The 15,976-nt window shown below is 43.9% G+C and overlaps 1 protein-coding gene across 2 annotated transcripts in view; it reads right to left on the bottom strand.

The window, feature by feature from the left end:
• The window catches only part of ryr3 (ryanodine receptor 3), a 103,769-nt gene extending 88,916 nt beyond the window's left edge, over positions 1-14,853 (bottom strand). For both annotated transcript variants that reach the window (XM_061753089.1, XM_061753090.1), the window contains exon 1: positions 14,785-14,853. In XM_061753089.1, coding sequence (XP_061609073.1) covers positions 14,785-14,838 — 54 coding nt within the window. In that variant the 5' untranslated portion in view covers positions 14,839-14,853. The remainder of the gene's footprint in view (positions 1-14,784) is intronic.
• Positions 14,854-15,976: the final 1,123 nt, after the last annotated feature.

Here is a 15,976-nt window from a genome sequence, read left to right as displayed (position 1 = left end):
AACAGACAGTTGCCATGGTTCTGGCTCCCACTTCTTCACACACAAAATAATAATTCAGTTGATTTAAATACTGGCTGCAAGGCTCCCGTTAGAAGGTGGGAACTCATGCTGGCAATATTTGAAATGTGTCAACAAGATGCGTGATCCACTTTTTGTTTTTTGCATTGCAAATTGTTCCCTTCCATGTAGCAAATAAAGCATGTAGTGACAGTATTTAGAAGAGATTTTTTTTTTCATAGTTGTTGAGGATGTTGGCATTGGTGGTTTGCCACAAATTTGATCCTTGGTGGAGGTGCATCAAAAGGTACTGACTTGATTTTTTTACTTAACCTAATTTATCAAGAAAGTGGCCCAAACAAACAAAAAAGAATTGTCGGAAGTTGCGTTTTAAATATGACAAAATGCTGCAGAAAATTTTGAAGAAATGCAATCTTTTTTTTTTAACCATTGAAGAATCCTACTAACTTCTGGCATGATGTAAAGCATGCTAATCGACTTTATATTTAGAACTGGATATCCATGTACAGCAATGAGAAAAGGCATAAAGAATTTTGGTTCGTATGATTTTGTCAAAATGTAAACAAATGTTGTTGTTTTTTTGTTTTTTTTAATATCGCTTAATATATTACAATGTTTTGCCACTAGTTATTTCCAACTAAAAGATATTCACCCAAAATTAAGGCACTTTAAAATTTTGGCCCGGTTTGGATAATTTGGGGATTAATTGTACATGCTTATGTATTGTAGATTCATGTATCAAATGTATAAGTACAGAGTACTTATAGGACCAAATGTAATCATTTTATTTAATGAGCAGACGTACCATTAGTTACAGTAACAAGGAGTGAGGTCAACTGGCATCCAAAAATGGGTACACATTTAAACTAAATATTATTATTATTATTATTAATAATAATAATAATAATAATAATTGTAAGAAGAAGAAGAGTAGGGAATACAAAAGATTTGGGAGAGGAATAAATAAAATAAGCCAAACATATTTGTTGATGTGAAACACTACTCAGATGGTTTAACATTGACCAGATGTGAAGCAAAAGAAAACTTTCTGAATTGACTGTATAGCATTTAAAGATCAAGATATCATGACAGATGCGTAAACAGTATGTTGGATCCATCCATCCATTTTGACTTGTCCTGATTATGTTGGTGGGTGAGCTTTCGCCTGCACTGGCCGCCAGTCAATTTCAGTGCTGGATGATTGATTCTCTAAGTTACATCTTTCTCATGTTTTTAAAGTATCAGTAGCTGCAATACTAGAAGCTGTTTTTGTATTTGGTATAATGTTGTTAAAAACAAATGTATCGTCCATCATTTCTCATGAAGCTTATTGTTCCTCTCTTGAGGCCTAACTTGATATTGTCCGGAGAATGTGATGAATCTGAGGCAAAGCGATCCTTGCAGCATCTGCTAGACCACTAAAGAACAGCATCAGGACTATGTTTAGGGCCCTGGAGGTAAGTAAGGGTCAGGTGGCTACTCTATCAAGCTGCCAAGTGCAGATCAGGAACTTGACCCCTCGTCATCCACCGACTCGACCCCTGCAGCAACACTCGATTCAAACCAACAGCTTGATTTAATGTTTAAATGCCACAACAGGAGATGTCGCATATTTTTACTCTTGCAGTCTTTATTTTTACAGTCTTAGTTACATTCTTCTTCACCACACAGCCATTCACTATGTGCCTTAACAGACAGTGACAGTTGCGTGTTTGTGTGTGAGCGTGTGCGGCAACGATGGATCCACCGACCGGCCCGAAACCCGAGAACCTCCGATGCCCTGCGCAAGTGCCACATAAACTCCCACGAGACCCGCCGCTGCTGCCGATGTGAACTTGAGAAAAGGTGATGCTGTTCGATCCCTCGGCGCGGCTATTTTGACTTCATCAACAAGAAAACTTCGGTCAACAGTGGCTAATAACCATAGGGAACCGATCAATTCTAACACATTTAAATCCATGCCTCAGTGTCGAGTGCTTCTAAATGAACAGTCGAGGGTGTTTCTCATAACTGTCAGGCAGAGTGCAAAGTGCAGGTTAATTTGTTTTTAATGAAGGTATGCTAATAAGATGGACATCTGCAAATCTTCCACTTACTTATGATATATTAATACACAGCATGAAATGGGAGAAGGAGAGTATGGAAACATGGAAGTCCACCAATTTGCCAGTGACAAAATAAAGTTAGTGTTTCAAAGATATTTGGTCAAAAATTAATACCACAGATACACAGTTTCCCCATATCCGTCTGCAAATCTGATTTCATAAATTCACTCTCAGGAAACAGCATGATTGTTATCACTGCCTCGCAGGTCAAAATCAATAATGCACCACATGCATCTCAGCTCCAGATTTTAAAAAATGAAATAAGTGTCAGCAGTCAAGCTAGTTTGCCTTCCAGTATTCTAGCCATTGCAGAGATTTGTATGATGTTCCTGTAACAAATGGGAAATTCGTTTGCATGCATATGGATTTATGGCAGCCATTTCACGGACGCACTGAGCACGTGAAGCCACAATGGAGCTTGGGTGAAACCTTTCTGTTGTTTGTAAATGTGTCTGGTGTGTTCGGGGAAACTGGCACATACTCTGTAAAGACAAGTGGATAAATCAGACGGATCAGTAAAAGACGTCAAACTGGGTTACTTTAATAGACATTTAAAGAAAACTGCTGTTTGGTATTCATCACAGTGGTTTAGAAGTAAATCAATCTTCACAATTATAGGGGAGCCCTATAAAGTATTATTAGGAAATACATTTGGAAAAGTACAGTACCGTGACTTACTAATGCCCCAACATATGACTTTTTGACGTTAAGAGCTGTCAGTAGGTCGTTTTATTTTATGTTTTTAAACTTTGTGTTGTGAGTCAAAATGTAAGTTACAAGCAAGCTCGAGTGAAGTGGGGGAAGAAAATGGCCCAATTAAGGTATTGTAATGCCCCGCATGTGGACAAGGAGAGCCACAGTCGCCAATGCGCTTCATGCCGTTTATTGAACGGGACAAAATGAGAACACTCGCAAGGAGCTGCTGTAGGCCACAACTCACACCCAGGCGCTCACACGCAGTTTAACCGGCCATCCTGACTCACGCCCCTTAAAGGCACACATGCAACTCATGACTACTACACTACGTACAATAATTACACTTCATAAAACCTGTTATTTTATACTTTTATATTTTTCATATTCTCTTTGTTTTATGTTTATATACAATATAGTGCTCATTTTTTTATGAACACATAGAAGGTGGTGTTTTTGGGGGGGCTGGAACAGATTAATGGCATGTCAATTCATTTCAATGAAGAAAACTCAATTGCTATACACTACAGAGTATTTTTAGAATCAATTATTCTATCCATTAATCAAATGGGAAAAAAAACATTTAGCAAAAATGAAAGGTTATTGGAAAATAAGTTTTCACCCAATTACTGTTTATCAACCAATTATTGTTGTTTATTTGGTATCATTTTATGATTAAACAAAACCAAAAAAACAAGAAAAAGAGCTACTTCTTGGGTACTGATTAATGTGAAGGGCTACAAGTTTGCACCCATGGGGCCCGGCCGGGCACAGCCCGAAAGGGTAACGTGGGTCTCCCTTCCCATGGGCTCACCACCTGTGGGAGGGGCCATAGGGGTCGGGGGCAGTGTGAGCTGGGCGGTGGCCGAAGGCGGGGACCTTGGCGATCCGATCCCCGGCTACAGAAGCTGGCTCTAGGGAAGTGGAATGTCACCTCTCTGGCAGGGAAGGAGCCCGAACTGGTGTGTGAGGTCGAGAAGTTCCGACTCGATATAGTTGGACTCGCCTCCACACACACCTTGGGCTCTGGTACCAGTCCTCTCGAGAGGGGTTGGACTCTCTTCCACTCTGGAGTTGCCCATGGTGAGAGGCGCCGAGCAGGTGTGGGTATACTTATTGCCCCCCGGCTCGGCGCCTGTACGTTGGGGTTCACCCCGGTGGACGAGAGGGTAGCCTCCCTCCGCCTTCGGGTGGGGGGACGGGTCCTGACTGTTGTTTGTGCCTATGCACCAAACAGCAGTTCAGAGTACCCACCCTTTTTGGAGTCCTTGGAGGGGGTGGTGGAGAGCGCTCCCGCTGGGGACTCCATTGTTCTGTTGGGGGACTTCAATGCTCACGTGGGCAATGACAGTGAGACCTGGAAGGGCGTGATTGGGAGGAACGGCCCCCCCGATCAGAACCCGAGCGGTCTTCTGTTATTGGACTTCTGTGCTCGTCACGGATTGTCCATAACGAACACCATGTTCAAGCATAAGGATGTCCACACGTGCACTTGGCACCAGGACACCCTAGGTTGCAGTTCGATGATCGACTTTGTGGTCGTGTCATCGGACTTGCGGCCGCATGTCTTGGACACTCGGGTGAAGAGAGGGGCGGAGCTGTCAACTGATCACCACCTGGTGGTGAGTTGGCTCCGATGGTGGGGGAAGATGCCGGTCCGACGTGGCAGGCCCAAACGTATCGTGAGGGTCTGCTGGGAACGTCTGGCAGAATCCCCTGTCAGAAGGAGTTTCAACTCCCACCTTCGACAGACCTCATGTTCCAGGGGAGGCGGGGGACATCGAGTCCGAGTGGACCATGTTCCGCGCCTCCATTGCTGAGGCGGCCGACCGGAGCTGTGGCCGTAAGGTGGTCGGTGCCTGTCGTGGCGGCAATCCCCGAACCCGTTGGTGGACACCAACGGTGAGGGATGCCGTCAAGCTGAAGAAGGAGTCCTATCGGGCCTTTTTGGCCTGTGGGACTCCTGAGGCAGCTCATGGGTACCGGCTGGCCAAGCGGAATGCAGCTCTGGTGGTCGCTGAAGCAAAAACCCGGGCATGGGCGGAGTTCGGTGAGGCCATGGAGAAAGACGTCCGGACGGCTTCGAGGAAATTCTGGTCCACCATCCGACGTCTCAGGAGAGGAAAGCAGTGCACCACCAACACTGTGTATAGTGGGGATGGGGCACTGCTGACCTCGACCCGGGGCGTTGTGAGTCAGTGGGGAGAATACTTCGAAGACCTCCTCAATTCCACCGACACGCCTTCCCATGAGGAAGCAGAGTGTGGGTTCTCTGAGGCGGCCTCTCCTATCTCTGGGTTTGAGGTCACCGAGGTAGTTAAAAAGCTCCTCGGTGGCAGGGCCCCAGGGGTGGATGAGATTCGCCCGGAGTTCCTAAAGACTCTGGATGTTGTGGGGCTGTCCTGGTTGACACGCCTCTGCAACATCGCGTGGACATCGGGGACAGTGCCTCTGGATTGGCAGACTGGGGTGGTGGTGTGTGTGTTTCAACTACAGGGGGATCACACTGCTCAGCCTCCCTGGTAAGGTCTATTCAGGGGTGCTGGAGAGGAGGGTCCGTCGGGAAGTCGAATCTCAGATTCAGGAGGAGCAGTGTGGTTTTCGTCCTGGCCGTGGAACAGTGGACCAGCTCTACACCCTCGGCAGGGTCCTCGAGGGTGCATGGGAGTTCGCCCAACCAGTCTTCATGTGTTTTGTGGACTTGGAGAAGGCGTTCGACCGTGTCCCTCGGGGAGTCCTGTGGAGAGTGCTTCGGGAGTGTGGGGTACCGAACCCCCTGATACGGGCTGTTCGGGCCCTGTACGACCGGAGTCAGAGTTTGGTCCGCATATCCGGCAGTAAGTCGGACTCGTTCCCGGTGAGGGTTGGACTCCGCCAAGGCTGCCCTTTGTCGCCGATTCTGTTCATAACTTTTATGGACAGAATTTCTAGGCGCAGCCGAGGCGTAGAGGGGGTCCGGTTTGGTGGCCTCAGTATTACATCTCTGGTTTTTGCTGATGATGTGGTTCTGTTGGCTTCATCAAGCCGTGAGCTCCAACTCTCACTGGAGCAGTTCGCAGCCGAGTGTGAAGCGGCTGGGATGAGAATCAGCACCTCCAAATCTGAGACCATGGTCCTCAGTCGGAAAAGGGTGGCATGCCCTCTCCAGGTCGGAAGCTCTCAATTTACCGGTCGATCTTCGTTCCTACCCTCACCTATGGTCATGAGCTGTGGGTCGTGACCGAAAGAACAAGAACCCGGATACAAGCGGCCGAAATGAGTTTCCTCCGCAGGGTGTCCAGGCTCTCCCTTAGAGATAGGGTGAGAAGCTCGGTCATCCGGGAGGATCTCAGAGTAGAGCCGCTGCTCCTCCGCATTGAGAGGAGCCAGATGAGGTGGCTGGGGCATCTGATTCGGATGCCTCCCGGACCCCTCCCTGGTGAGGTGTTCCGGGCATGTCCCACCGGGAGGAGACCCCGGGGACGACCCAAGACACGCTGGAGAGACTACATCCTTCGGCTGGCCTGGGAACGCCTCGGGATCCCCCCGGAGGAGCTGGATGAGGTGGCTGGGGAGAGGGAGGTCTGGGCGTCCCTTCTGAAGCTACTGCCCCCGCGACCCGACCCGGATAAGCGGTAGAAAATGGATGGATGGATGGATGGCTACAAGTTTGATATACATGTCCAAGGCTTCTACAGGTTCAACTACTGTACATGTCAATTACAGGTTTTTCATACTACGGCTGCAAATAACCATAACCATTATTTTTGTAATAGATTAAACTGACTATTATTTTTTTCTCTAAATGGATTATCATTCAGTTCCTGATTTGGTCCGTAACATGTTAGATGAACAATGAATCAATGATCAAAATAGTTGTCATTACATTGAGTAATCAAAAAGGAGTCAAAAGCACGGTGGCAGACTGGTTAGAGCGTCAGCCTCACAGTTCTGAGGGCCTGGGTTCAATCCCCAGCCCCGCCTGTGTGGAGTTTGCATGTTCTCCCCGTGCCTGCGTGGGTTTCCTCCCACATCCCAAAAACATGCATTAATTGACAACTCTAAATTGCCCGTAGGTGTGACTGTGAGTGCGAATGGTTGTTTGTTTGTATGTGCTCTGTGATTGGCTGGCAACCAGTTCAGGGTGTACCCCGCCTCCTGCCCGATCACAGCTGGGATAGGCTCCAGCACGCCCGCGACCCTAGTGAGGAGAAGCGGCTCAGAAAATGGATGGATGGAATTTATTAGATGTCGATTAATTGATTAAATTTGCACCGTAGAAGTAACTAGAGTTACGAGCTTTGTCACGGAACAAATGAAAATTGTAAGTCACGGTACCACTGTATTGCAAAGAGCGAAGTTTGCACCACTGCTTATTGCCAAGACAGCATTGCAGATGTCCAGCCTGGTCCACTAATCCTTTGTACCAGCCAATGTACAGTACCATCAAATTGATTTTGAAGGCCTCATTTCCAGGGGGAAAATTAGTACATAGTGTTCTTGAAATACATTTGACCCAATCAGCAACACCATCACAATTTCTTGCTCTATCAAGCACCAAAACATCATCTCTACACTACAGCAGCTGTTCCAGACAGGTGCACACAACAAATACAAAAGTGGGGTTGTAAGGAAATCTGACAGCTTGCTGGCAACCAAAATTCATTCAATTGTTTCCAAGACTGCATGTCCTCAAAACAAACTGTGGAAAGCAACATTTACATAATCATTTCCAAATGAAAACAAGCAGCTTGCAGTGACACCTTGTAACTTTGTAATAGTAGCACCAAATTACTTTTGTAGAACTCTTCACTTCAGTTCAGCAAAGCTCAAAAAGCATCAGTTCTGATGTACAAGACCTGCTATGCATGTAGTGTACTGCAGCTTCATCAGAGCTGTGGGGATTTCAGGACCTTTAGAGCAATGCATCTGTTTCATAATGCAACTCTGACACTGAAATGACAGGGCATGCATTTCGAAGCAAAAGCACAGAGCCCAACGTGCAGCAAAGGTCAAAAGCAGTTTGGTCAATAAATCCATAGCTAAATCCATAGAGACAAAACTGTGTAGGGAGGATGTTACACCAAAAAGCAAGTAGTAATGAGAGTAACACTGCAGAATTGGCGTCGAAATAGGACACATGTGTGAGTTGCCACTGCTGTCATACATTTATTACAGATACTGGAGGGACTTGTTAACTAATAATCAGCCTGATGGCGGAATCACCGTTGCATGGGCTGTGTAAAAGAGGCTTATGATTTAGCTATTGGAAGGACACACAAACACACACACACAAAGGAATTCACACCACCCACTAGCATGTGTGATTGATACGCACGGCAATGGGATGTCGGTGCTTCAGTACCGATGACTGACGAGAACATTCTGTGGCTATCAAAGCAGTTGGATTCACAGGAAAGGAAATCCCACCTATTCAATTCACATCACAGTGGGACCTTACCGTTCTCATTAACCCTCGTTCTACAAACATACCGTAATAGAATGTAATCAAACATCTTCAAGCACATACTGTAAATTTGGTGTCTCATAACTAATTAAATGCGATGGCACTTGCCGGGTGTATGTGCGCGCAGTTCTGATGTGTATACATTGCTTCACAAATGTATTGGATCACATGTCATAAAAACAAGAAGCATCATCAAGTGCTTTTATGCGGACTCTTTCCATTTCAGTGACACCTTGACGTTTTACTATTTTGAAGAGGAATGACACATTTCAAACCAAGCTATAATTCGATGTTTCTGTTTTATATATATATATAGTAATACAGTAAATGACGATACAATAATAATAATAATAATATTTTGTGTCTGTGTGTGGTGATGGGGGGGGGGGGGGGTGTCTGGGTAAAGCAGCATCACAAACTGTAGTACAGGGAAGACAATAAAAGAAAAAAGTCAGCATTACAGTAAAACTATAATTTGGGTTAAACAGCTTTTAGATATGGGTGTATGATCCTTTGAAGAAACATAAAATGTGATTTTGGTCATTACCAAACCTGATAATTTAGGGAAGCTATGGCATAAACCTTGGTCAAGTTCAATCTATCAAGTTAGCTTCACTACATGTAAAAAGAAGATTTTGAAAATGTCTGAAATTGATTTGCTGTATGAGGATGTGGCCACTAGAACCTAACGGTATTCTTAGTTCCTTATGTAGCATTTCTACAGATGGTGAATGTTTTTTGTTAGCTGTAAGCTATAAAGTGTCAAATATATTTAAAAAATACAATATTGAAATATTGCACTCTTTCTGTAGTGAGTGTATATACAGTGGAACCCCAGTTTATGATTACGAACAACCCAGATTACGAACAATTTGGTTTATGAACAATGTTTTTAAAGAAACAATTTCTCTGATTACACTATTTTCAGGCCGCGGAAGGCTCAGAACTTTGTGCTCCTTCTGGCCCTGCATAAACATCATTGGCTCTGTGCTTCAGGTATCTTTGTCACACACATCCCACAATGCAACGCAAAAGCTGCGCTGAATTCTGGGAGGTGGTGGCCATTTCTATATATCACAGTATTTATTTTTAACCACACAACGATCAAAATAAGGTAAACCTAATGTAACGTCAGTCTGCAGCCAGAACGGATTAATGTCTTTTCCATTTATTTCAACGGGAAACATTACTTCGGTTTGCGAACGTTTCGGTTTGAGAACGACGTCACGGAACAAATTAAATTCGTAACCAGACATTCCACTGTAATATATGAAATAAAAAAACATTTTCCACACTATTGTATTTTATTAACAAACACCTGCATATTGAGCACACCAAAACAAATGAGTCACAATTTTCCCTCATTATTTTATCATTGTTTTTGTATAACTTACTCACTATACTCACTATAAAAAGAGTCCGAATGTGTCACTGGTCATGTGTTGCCCCAAAGCTTGTTGGAGTGCCAAGGGCATCATCATCTTTAAAACGGCTAAATTTGAACCCCTCGAGTCTTCAACTTGGAATGCAGAAGGCTTCCAAGACCGCATCAACTCAGAATATAAACTAACAGAAGTTACCTTATGAACCCTTAAAAGTTTTTGCTTGTCTTATAACTCAGTTTCTTTTTGAAGCTCTCATCGCTGCCAACTGCACTGACATTAAACATCAACAGCGGGGTGAGACTGTTCACGCTTCTGTCACCACTCTGATGGTAGTTTCCTCCACAGGCATGGCTTGGATTACTGAGGTAGTGACAGTTGAGTTTATTATCACATTGCACCTCTACAGAACAGATAACAACTGAAATACACTACCTAAACCAAAAAAAATAAAAAATCATACAGCTGATGATAACTACACTACATGGACAAAAAGGTCAAACACACTTCCTGATCAAATATCCATCCATCTATGATCTATACCGCTTATCCTTATTAGGGTCACGGTTGAAATGGAGATGGAGATGGAATCCTGTCTTTGCTTAATCAATTCCATGCTTTCAACTGTGTGGGAACACTTTGGGAAAGGCGATTTGTTGTTGCACAGTCCACAAAGCAAGGTCCTGAAAGCCATGCTTGGATGAGTTTGGTGTGGAGGAACATGAGAGCTTTGACCTCAAGCCCAGCAAACACTTCTTTTGCCCATCTGAGCGGAGACTATTAGCTGCAAAACGACAAACCAACTCCATATGTTATTTCCTTTTCACTTCCTTTTGCCAGGATGGCCGGATGTTCCGATACTTATGCAACCCCCGCCCCTTCCCTGTCCCTCTTAAATTGCTGTTGTCATCAGATGACTCGGATGCCACTGTGACAGTAGAAGCCCGGTGACATGGCTCAGTAAATCATTGGCATGGTGAGAGTCAGGAGCTGTTAAGAGTCCCTCTCCTGCCACCAACAGTTAGCAAGCCAAGCCTCCGGATTAACACGCACACGTTAATTTTACTTACGGGTTTAATAGAGTGACAACACAGTCACACACTTATAGATTCATACGCATGAGATGCCATTAATTATAACAGCATGAGGTAGGTATATAGTGTCAGAGTCACTGTATGCAATAATAAAAATAATAATTCATACCACCTATATAGCGCTTTTCAGGGCACTCAAAGATGCTTTACAATTGTACACATCATTCATTCACTCCATAGTTGTATGAATGGCAACGGGTGGCTACACAGATTGTGTGCCATCTCGTGGAAAAGCATTTTATTGTGCTGCCTGTCACTATGTGTCACTAGCATAGATAGATGAACAAAGATACAATATTTGCAGTGAGAAAAAAAACTACTTTTAAGACCAATTAAATTAAATAGTTGATCTCGCACAGCGCATACAGTGGTTGAGAATCAGTGCAATAGATAAACAGATAAACAGTGATTGTAAAAGCTTAATAATCCAGTAAATTGTGTTAAATCTTTGGTAGTTGAAGTCAAACTGTGTGTTCATGTCAGTGCTTAGTTGAAAGTTTCAACTGACCTTCAGACTTTTGGGGGTTTACAGCTAAACCTCTTAATCAAATAAAACTTCGTAGTCCGTCATGAGACGTCGGCATACCGCAGGAGACCTCAGTTTAGCAGGTGTCAAAGAATTAACTATGGTCATTATTTTATGTGACACTTATTCCAAAAGAAAATGAAGCCCCATCAAGGGCATTAACAGAAGAACGTGGGGAGAAGAATAAACACCAGAATGTACGTTCAACGCACGTTGTCACTTATTATCAAAAGTCTACAGTGGGTTTACGGCGACGTACTACATTGAGGTTACGATTGGCACGCAATGAAATAGTTAGCAGTGGCATAAGAATACGTCATCACGTCGCACAGGAAGGCAAACTCAGTTACCGCTGTACTTACTGTTTTTTCATTTGATTGTTTTCTATTTATGGCCGAGAAGTGTTTTTCATACAAACATTTAGTGAATAATAACTTCTACCTCTTTTAGTGTAGGTCAGTGACACACTACATTCCAACTTACGTACAAATTTGTGTTAGGTGCTGCTGTAGGAACGTACTGTCACTCGTAAACAGGGGATCTCCTGTATTGTGTTATATTGCTTTACGATTAGCAGTGGATAACCCATTTTAATACGAATAAAACTAACAAAAATGCTACCGAATTGGCCCAACTTACTGTAGCTTTGCATTGCACCAAGTTAAGACTGAGGTTTTTTTGTTTGCTTTTTAGGTTTTCTCCATAACATATTTATACACTTGTATAACCATTAAGAATGTTTCTTGGCAACAGTTTGACTCAGGAGCAGGTTATTTTTATTTCTATTATTTCCAATAGCAAAAACTGTTTTAAAATCCAAACAAATCTCATAAGCTGTTTACTGTCTCATAACAGGTTTTGTTTGACCGCAGAGGTTCCACTGTATCTATTTTATCCATCCATTCATTTTCCATTCACGGAATATATTAGGTAAGGGACAAAAATGTAACTGCCTCATGCTATAGCCACACATCCAATCTGTAAACAAACACAATGCAGCTCAGCTTCTGGCTAGTGGATTTTTTTTAAATTATTTTTATGTTTCTATATGTGTTTTATGGACTTGGAGAAGGCATTCGACCGTGTCCCTCGTGCATCGTCCCACCGTGAGGGAGACCCCGTGGACGACCCAGGACACGCTGGAGAGACTACGTCTCTCGGCTTGCCTGGGCACGCCTCAGGATCCCCTCGGAAGAGCTGGATGAAGTGGCTGGGGAGAGGGAAGTCTGGGCTTCCCTGCTGAGGCTGCTGCCCCCGCGCCCCGACCTCGGATAAGCGGAAGACAATGGATGGATAGATGGATGTTTTTACTCTTATAAAAATTATAACAATGAAAACAAGTTTGACACCCCTGAGTTAGATTTTAACCAAACATGCATGTTTTTGGAATCTGGTATCAATATTTTTCCATTATTATTATTGTAAGAACAGGACTCAGGTTGCAACTTGCTAGGATTATTTCTCACTACTACTCAGCAATGACTTTGCAGCCACATATTCTTTCTTCCAGAGCAAAAAAAAATAATAATAATAATAATAATAATTCAAAGGTTAATTTCACAAGCGGCTTTATGTTCATCACATTATAATCTCTCACATGTGTCTCAAGGGACAGATCTGACTCTCAGCTTCCATTCGGTGTACGAATGCAGTAGGAGTTCCTTCTCTGTCATGCAACAAAACGACAGCCTCGAGGCTACGTGTGGCATGAGGGGGAGAATCCCGACATGCATATCATTTACAAAGATGCTTCTCCTGGCTGCACATGCCAATCCACAGTTGGGACCCCCGTAAGCAAGCTGGGTCAAACATCCAAAATAGTCTCTCGACTTGCGTGCGCAATGTGTGCGCAACTTGTTTCAACTATGTTCATGGAGCAGATAAGGAATAGACTGTGGGAGTCGAAAATAGCTAAAGGCTTATGTAAAAAAATTAAATTAAAAATAACATAAAAAAGGAGACGCGTGAGAGGATATAGTATTGAAAGCATCCAAAGGTGGGGTGAAGTCGCCCTCGTTGCACCTGCACACTGGAACCTCATTGGCATTCCCCCCGTAGAGTCCCAAGTGCGTGGGCACAGCGGCGTGCAAATGTACGCTTCAAACTTCCAAGAACGACCATTATGCATGCTGAAGCCAAAACCACAACCAAAAACTAACATCCAACTGTTCGGAAAGAAAACGCGCCCAATTGATGAATTGGCCATCTGTAGCCGAGGGGGAAATGCGGGATTTACGTCCAATCGCAACGAATTCCAAATACTTACAGTTCTCAAGAACTGGATCTCGTCCTCCCCTTCTCCGCCCTCGGCCATGGCTGCGCAGGAGCCTGCTCGCTCACACGGCGGACGCCACCGCTGACTGCCGGCGAGAAACGCGACGCGCCGCTCCTCAGGCCGTTATTAGCATGGAGCTCATCCAAAGCCATATAGGGAAGACCTGCCGGTAACCCCCACCCCCCACCCCCTGCAAGGACCCGTCCCCCCTCCTTTCTTACGCCCTCCTCATCCTCCTCTTCCTCCTCCTCCTCAAGCAGCATCAGCAGTGCGGACCAGCAGCCAAGCAAATATTTTATCCACGGTCACAAATGCTGTCTTTCCGCTGCTAATATTGTCACTGAAACACATTATGAACAAATATGCCTTTGCCTGTTGAACAGGAAGAGCATGGGAGAAACATCTTCTTTCCTGAGAATGGTGCAGTGTCACAGTGGTGAAGCCAAAAGTTGAAAAGAAACCATTTACAATATAGTTATGGGAGGAGGGGGGGGGGGGGGGGGGGGGGGGGGGGGGGGGGGGGGGGAGAAAATGACACCCTGTGGCTTTTGAAAATGTGTTTGTTCAATATTATCGAAATTACCAAAAAGCTCTTGAGCACCCCATACAATGCCCCCCCCTTGTCCCTCCCTCTAGAATTGCTCTAAAAGACTAACTTACAAAAATCCATCCATCCATTTTCTACACCCCTTATCTCTTGCAGCCGCTTTGGGCTGCAGGATATGCCGGCCAAATATGGCACACCCTGGACTGGTCGCCAGCCAATCACAGGGAACATAGGGACAAACAACCATCCACACTCAACAACCACAAAGTACATTTTAATGGGGTAATTATAAGCTTAGGTGCAATATAATAAGCTACCTTCCAGCGAGATGGTGTAAGTAATTATCCGGTTTAAACCAGGATATACGGCACATGTTTTAACTTCAATCACTCAATACCAAACACTTATAATGTTAGATGATGTTTTTTCTCGATAGGAAATGATTCAGGTGGTCAGCTTGAATTCTCCTCTGTTTGAATTGGATTTAGAAAAGTTAGTTAGTTGTGTCTTGTACATGTAAGCCAAGGGGCTACTGAATATTTGACTGTCTGGAAGCCCATTAACATTATTACTCCTTTTAGGACAGAAAGAGGAGTTCATATATTAATATTTACAAACCCCAATTCTTATAAGGTTGGGATATTGTGCAAAACAAGTAAAAACAGAATACAAAGACTTAAAAATCCTTTTCAACCTACCTGTTTGGAACATTCCACAGGTAAACAGGCTAATTGGAAACAGGTGAGTGTCATGATGGTGTGTAAAATGAGCATCCCCAAAAGGATCAGCTGTTCACAAGCAAGGATAGGGCAAAGTTCAGCACTTTGTCAACAACTGCATGAGCAAATAGCCCAAAAGTTTAAGAACAGTGTTTCTCAATGTACAATGTACAAGGAATTTAAGGATTTCATCATCTACGGTCCATAATTATCATCAAAAGTGATGGAGTTGCTCGCGAAAGAAATCTGTTCACCAGTATGAGTGTGTTGGAATGTTCAAAAGTAATTTCTGCGTTAACTAAAGAGTTGCCTAGGGCCCAGTTCATGAACAAGGCGGTAATCAGGAGAGTGTGGGTTTTGAATTGGGCAAATTGGAGGATTGCAGGGACTATTGATTTTGATCAAGACTCCCGCAGTTATTAAATCTTCAATTATGGGTTTGATCCCTGTTGCTTCAGTAAATTTTGTTTTTTGTACGGCAGTGTGATGTGGGATTTAAGGCTGCGCTGAGTTCACAAATCCTACCTCTGTCTTGCGTAGAAACCATACTTTCAAAGGTACTTGTTGCAACAATGTTTCTTGTTCTATTGTAAGGGGCAGTTACACCTAAAACTTTTCTTCCTGTCCTTATCAGTGACCCTTGTTAATATTCTAATGAACTGTTTGTCTAATGATATCTGTACGTTTTTGTTTTCTGTTCCTTCCCATTCAGGGACATCTAATTTGCCTTTTGCCATGGGGCCAAGTTGCCACTGGCAGAGAGACCTGAGATGTGTAGAGTCCAGGGGCCTCATGTACAAAGACTTGCGTGGATCTCCTCCTAAAACATGGCGTACGCTCAAATCCAGAAAACGTCGTACGCACAAAAATATTCAGATGTATGAAACTCTGCGTATTCATGAATCCAAGCACATTTCCTTCGTACATTCCAATCAACGTGGAAATGAGCGCACATGTCGGAGTAGCCGACTCCTCCCTGTCCACGCCCACATTTGAATATGCAAATCATATTTAAACGAACCCTGCACCTGAGATGCCGATCTCTGCATGATCAGGAAACAAAGGAAAATGAGCAAGGTAATGAGGAAAAATAATTTTTCTGAATGTGAAGTTGCTCAATGAAGTGGAGGCACGCAAGAATATCCTCTTTGGCACGCTGTCCTATGGCGTT

This window comes from Phyllopteryx taeniolatus, chromosome 18 (genome assembly GCF_024500385.1).
Source record: "Phyllopteryx taeniolatus isolate TA_2022b chromosome 18, UOR_Ptae_1.2, whole genome shotgun sequence".
NCBI classification, from domain to species: domain Eukaryota; kingdom Metazoa; phylum Chordata; class Actinopteri; order Syngnathiformes; family Syngnathidae; genus Phyllopteryx; species Phyllopteryx taeniolatus.
Note: the sequence above shows the minus strand (reverse complement) of the source record. Positions and strands in the feature narration are given on the sequence as shown.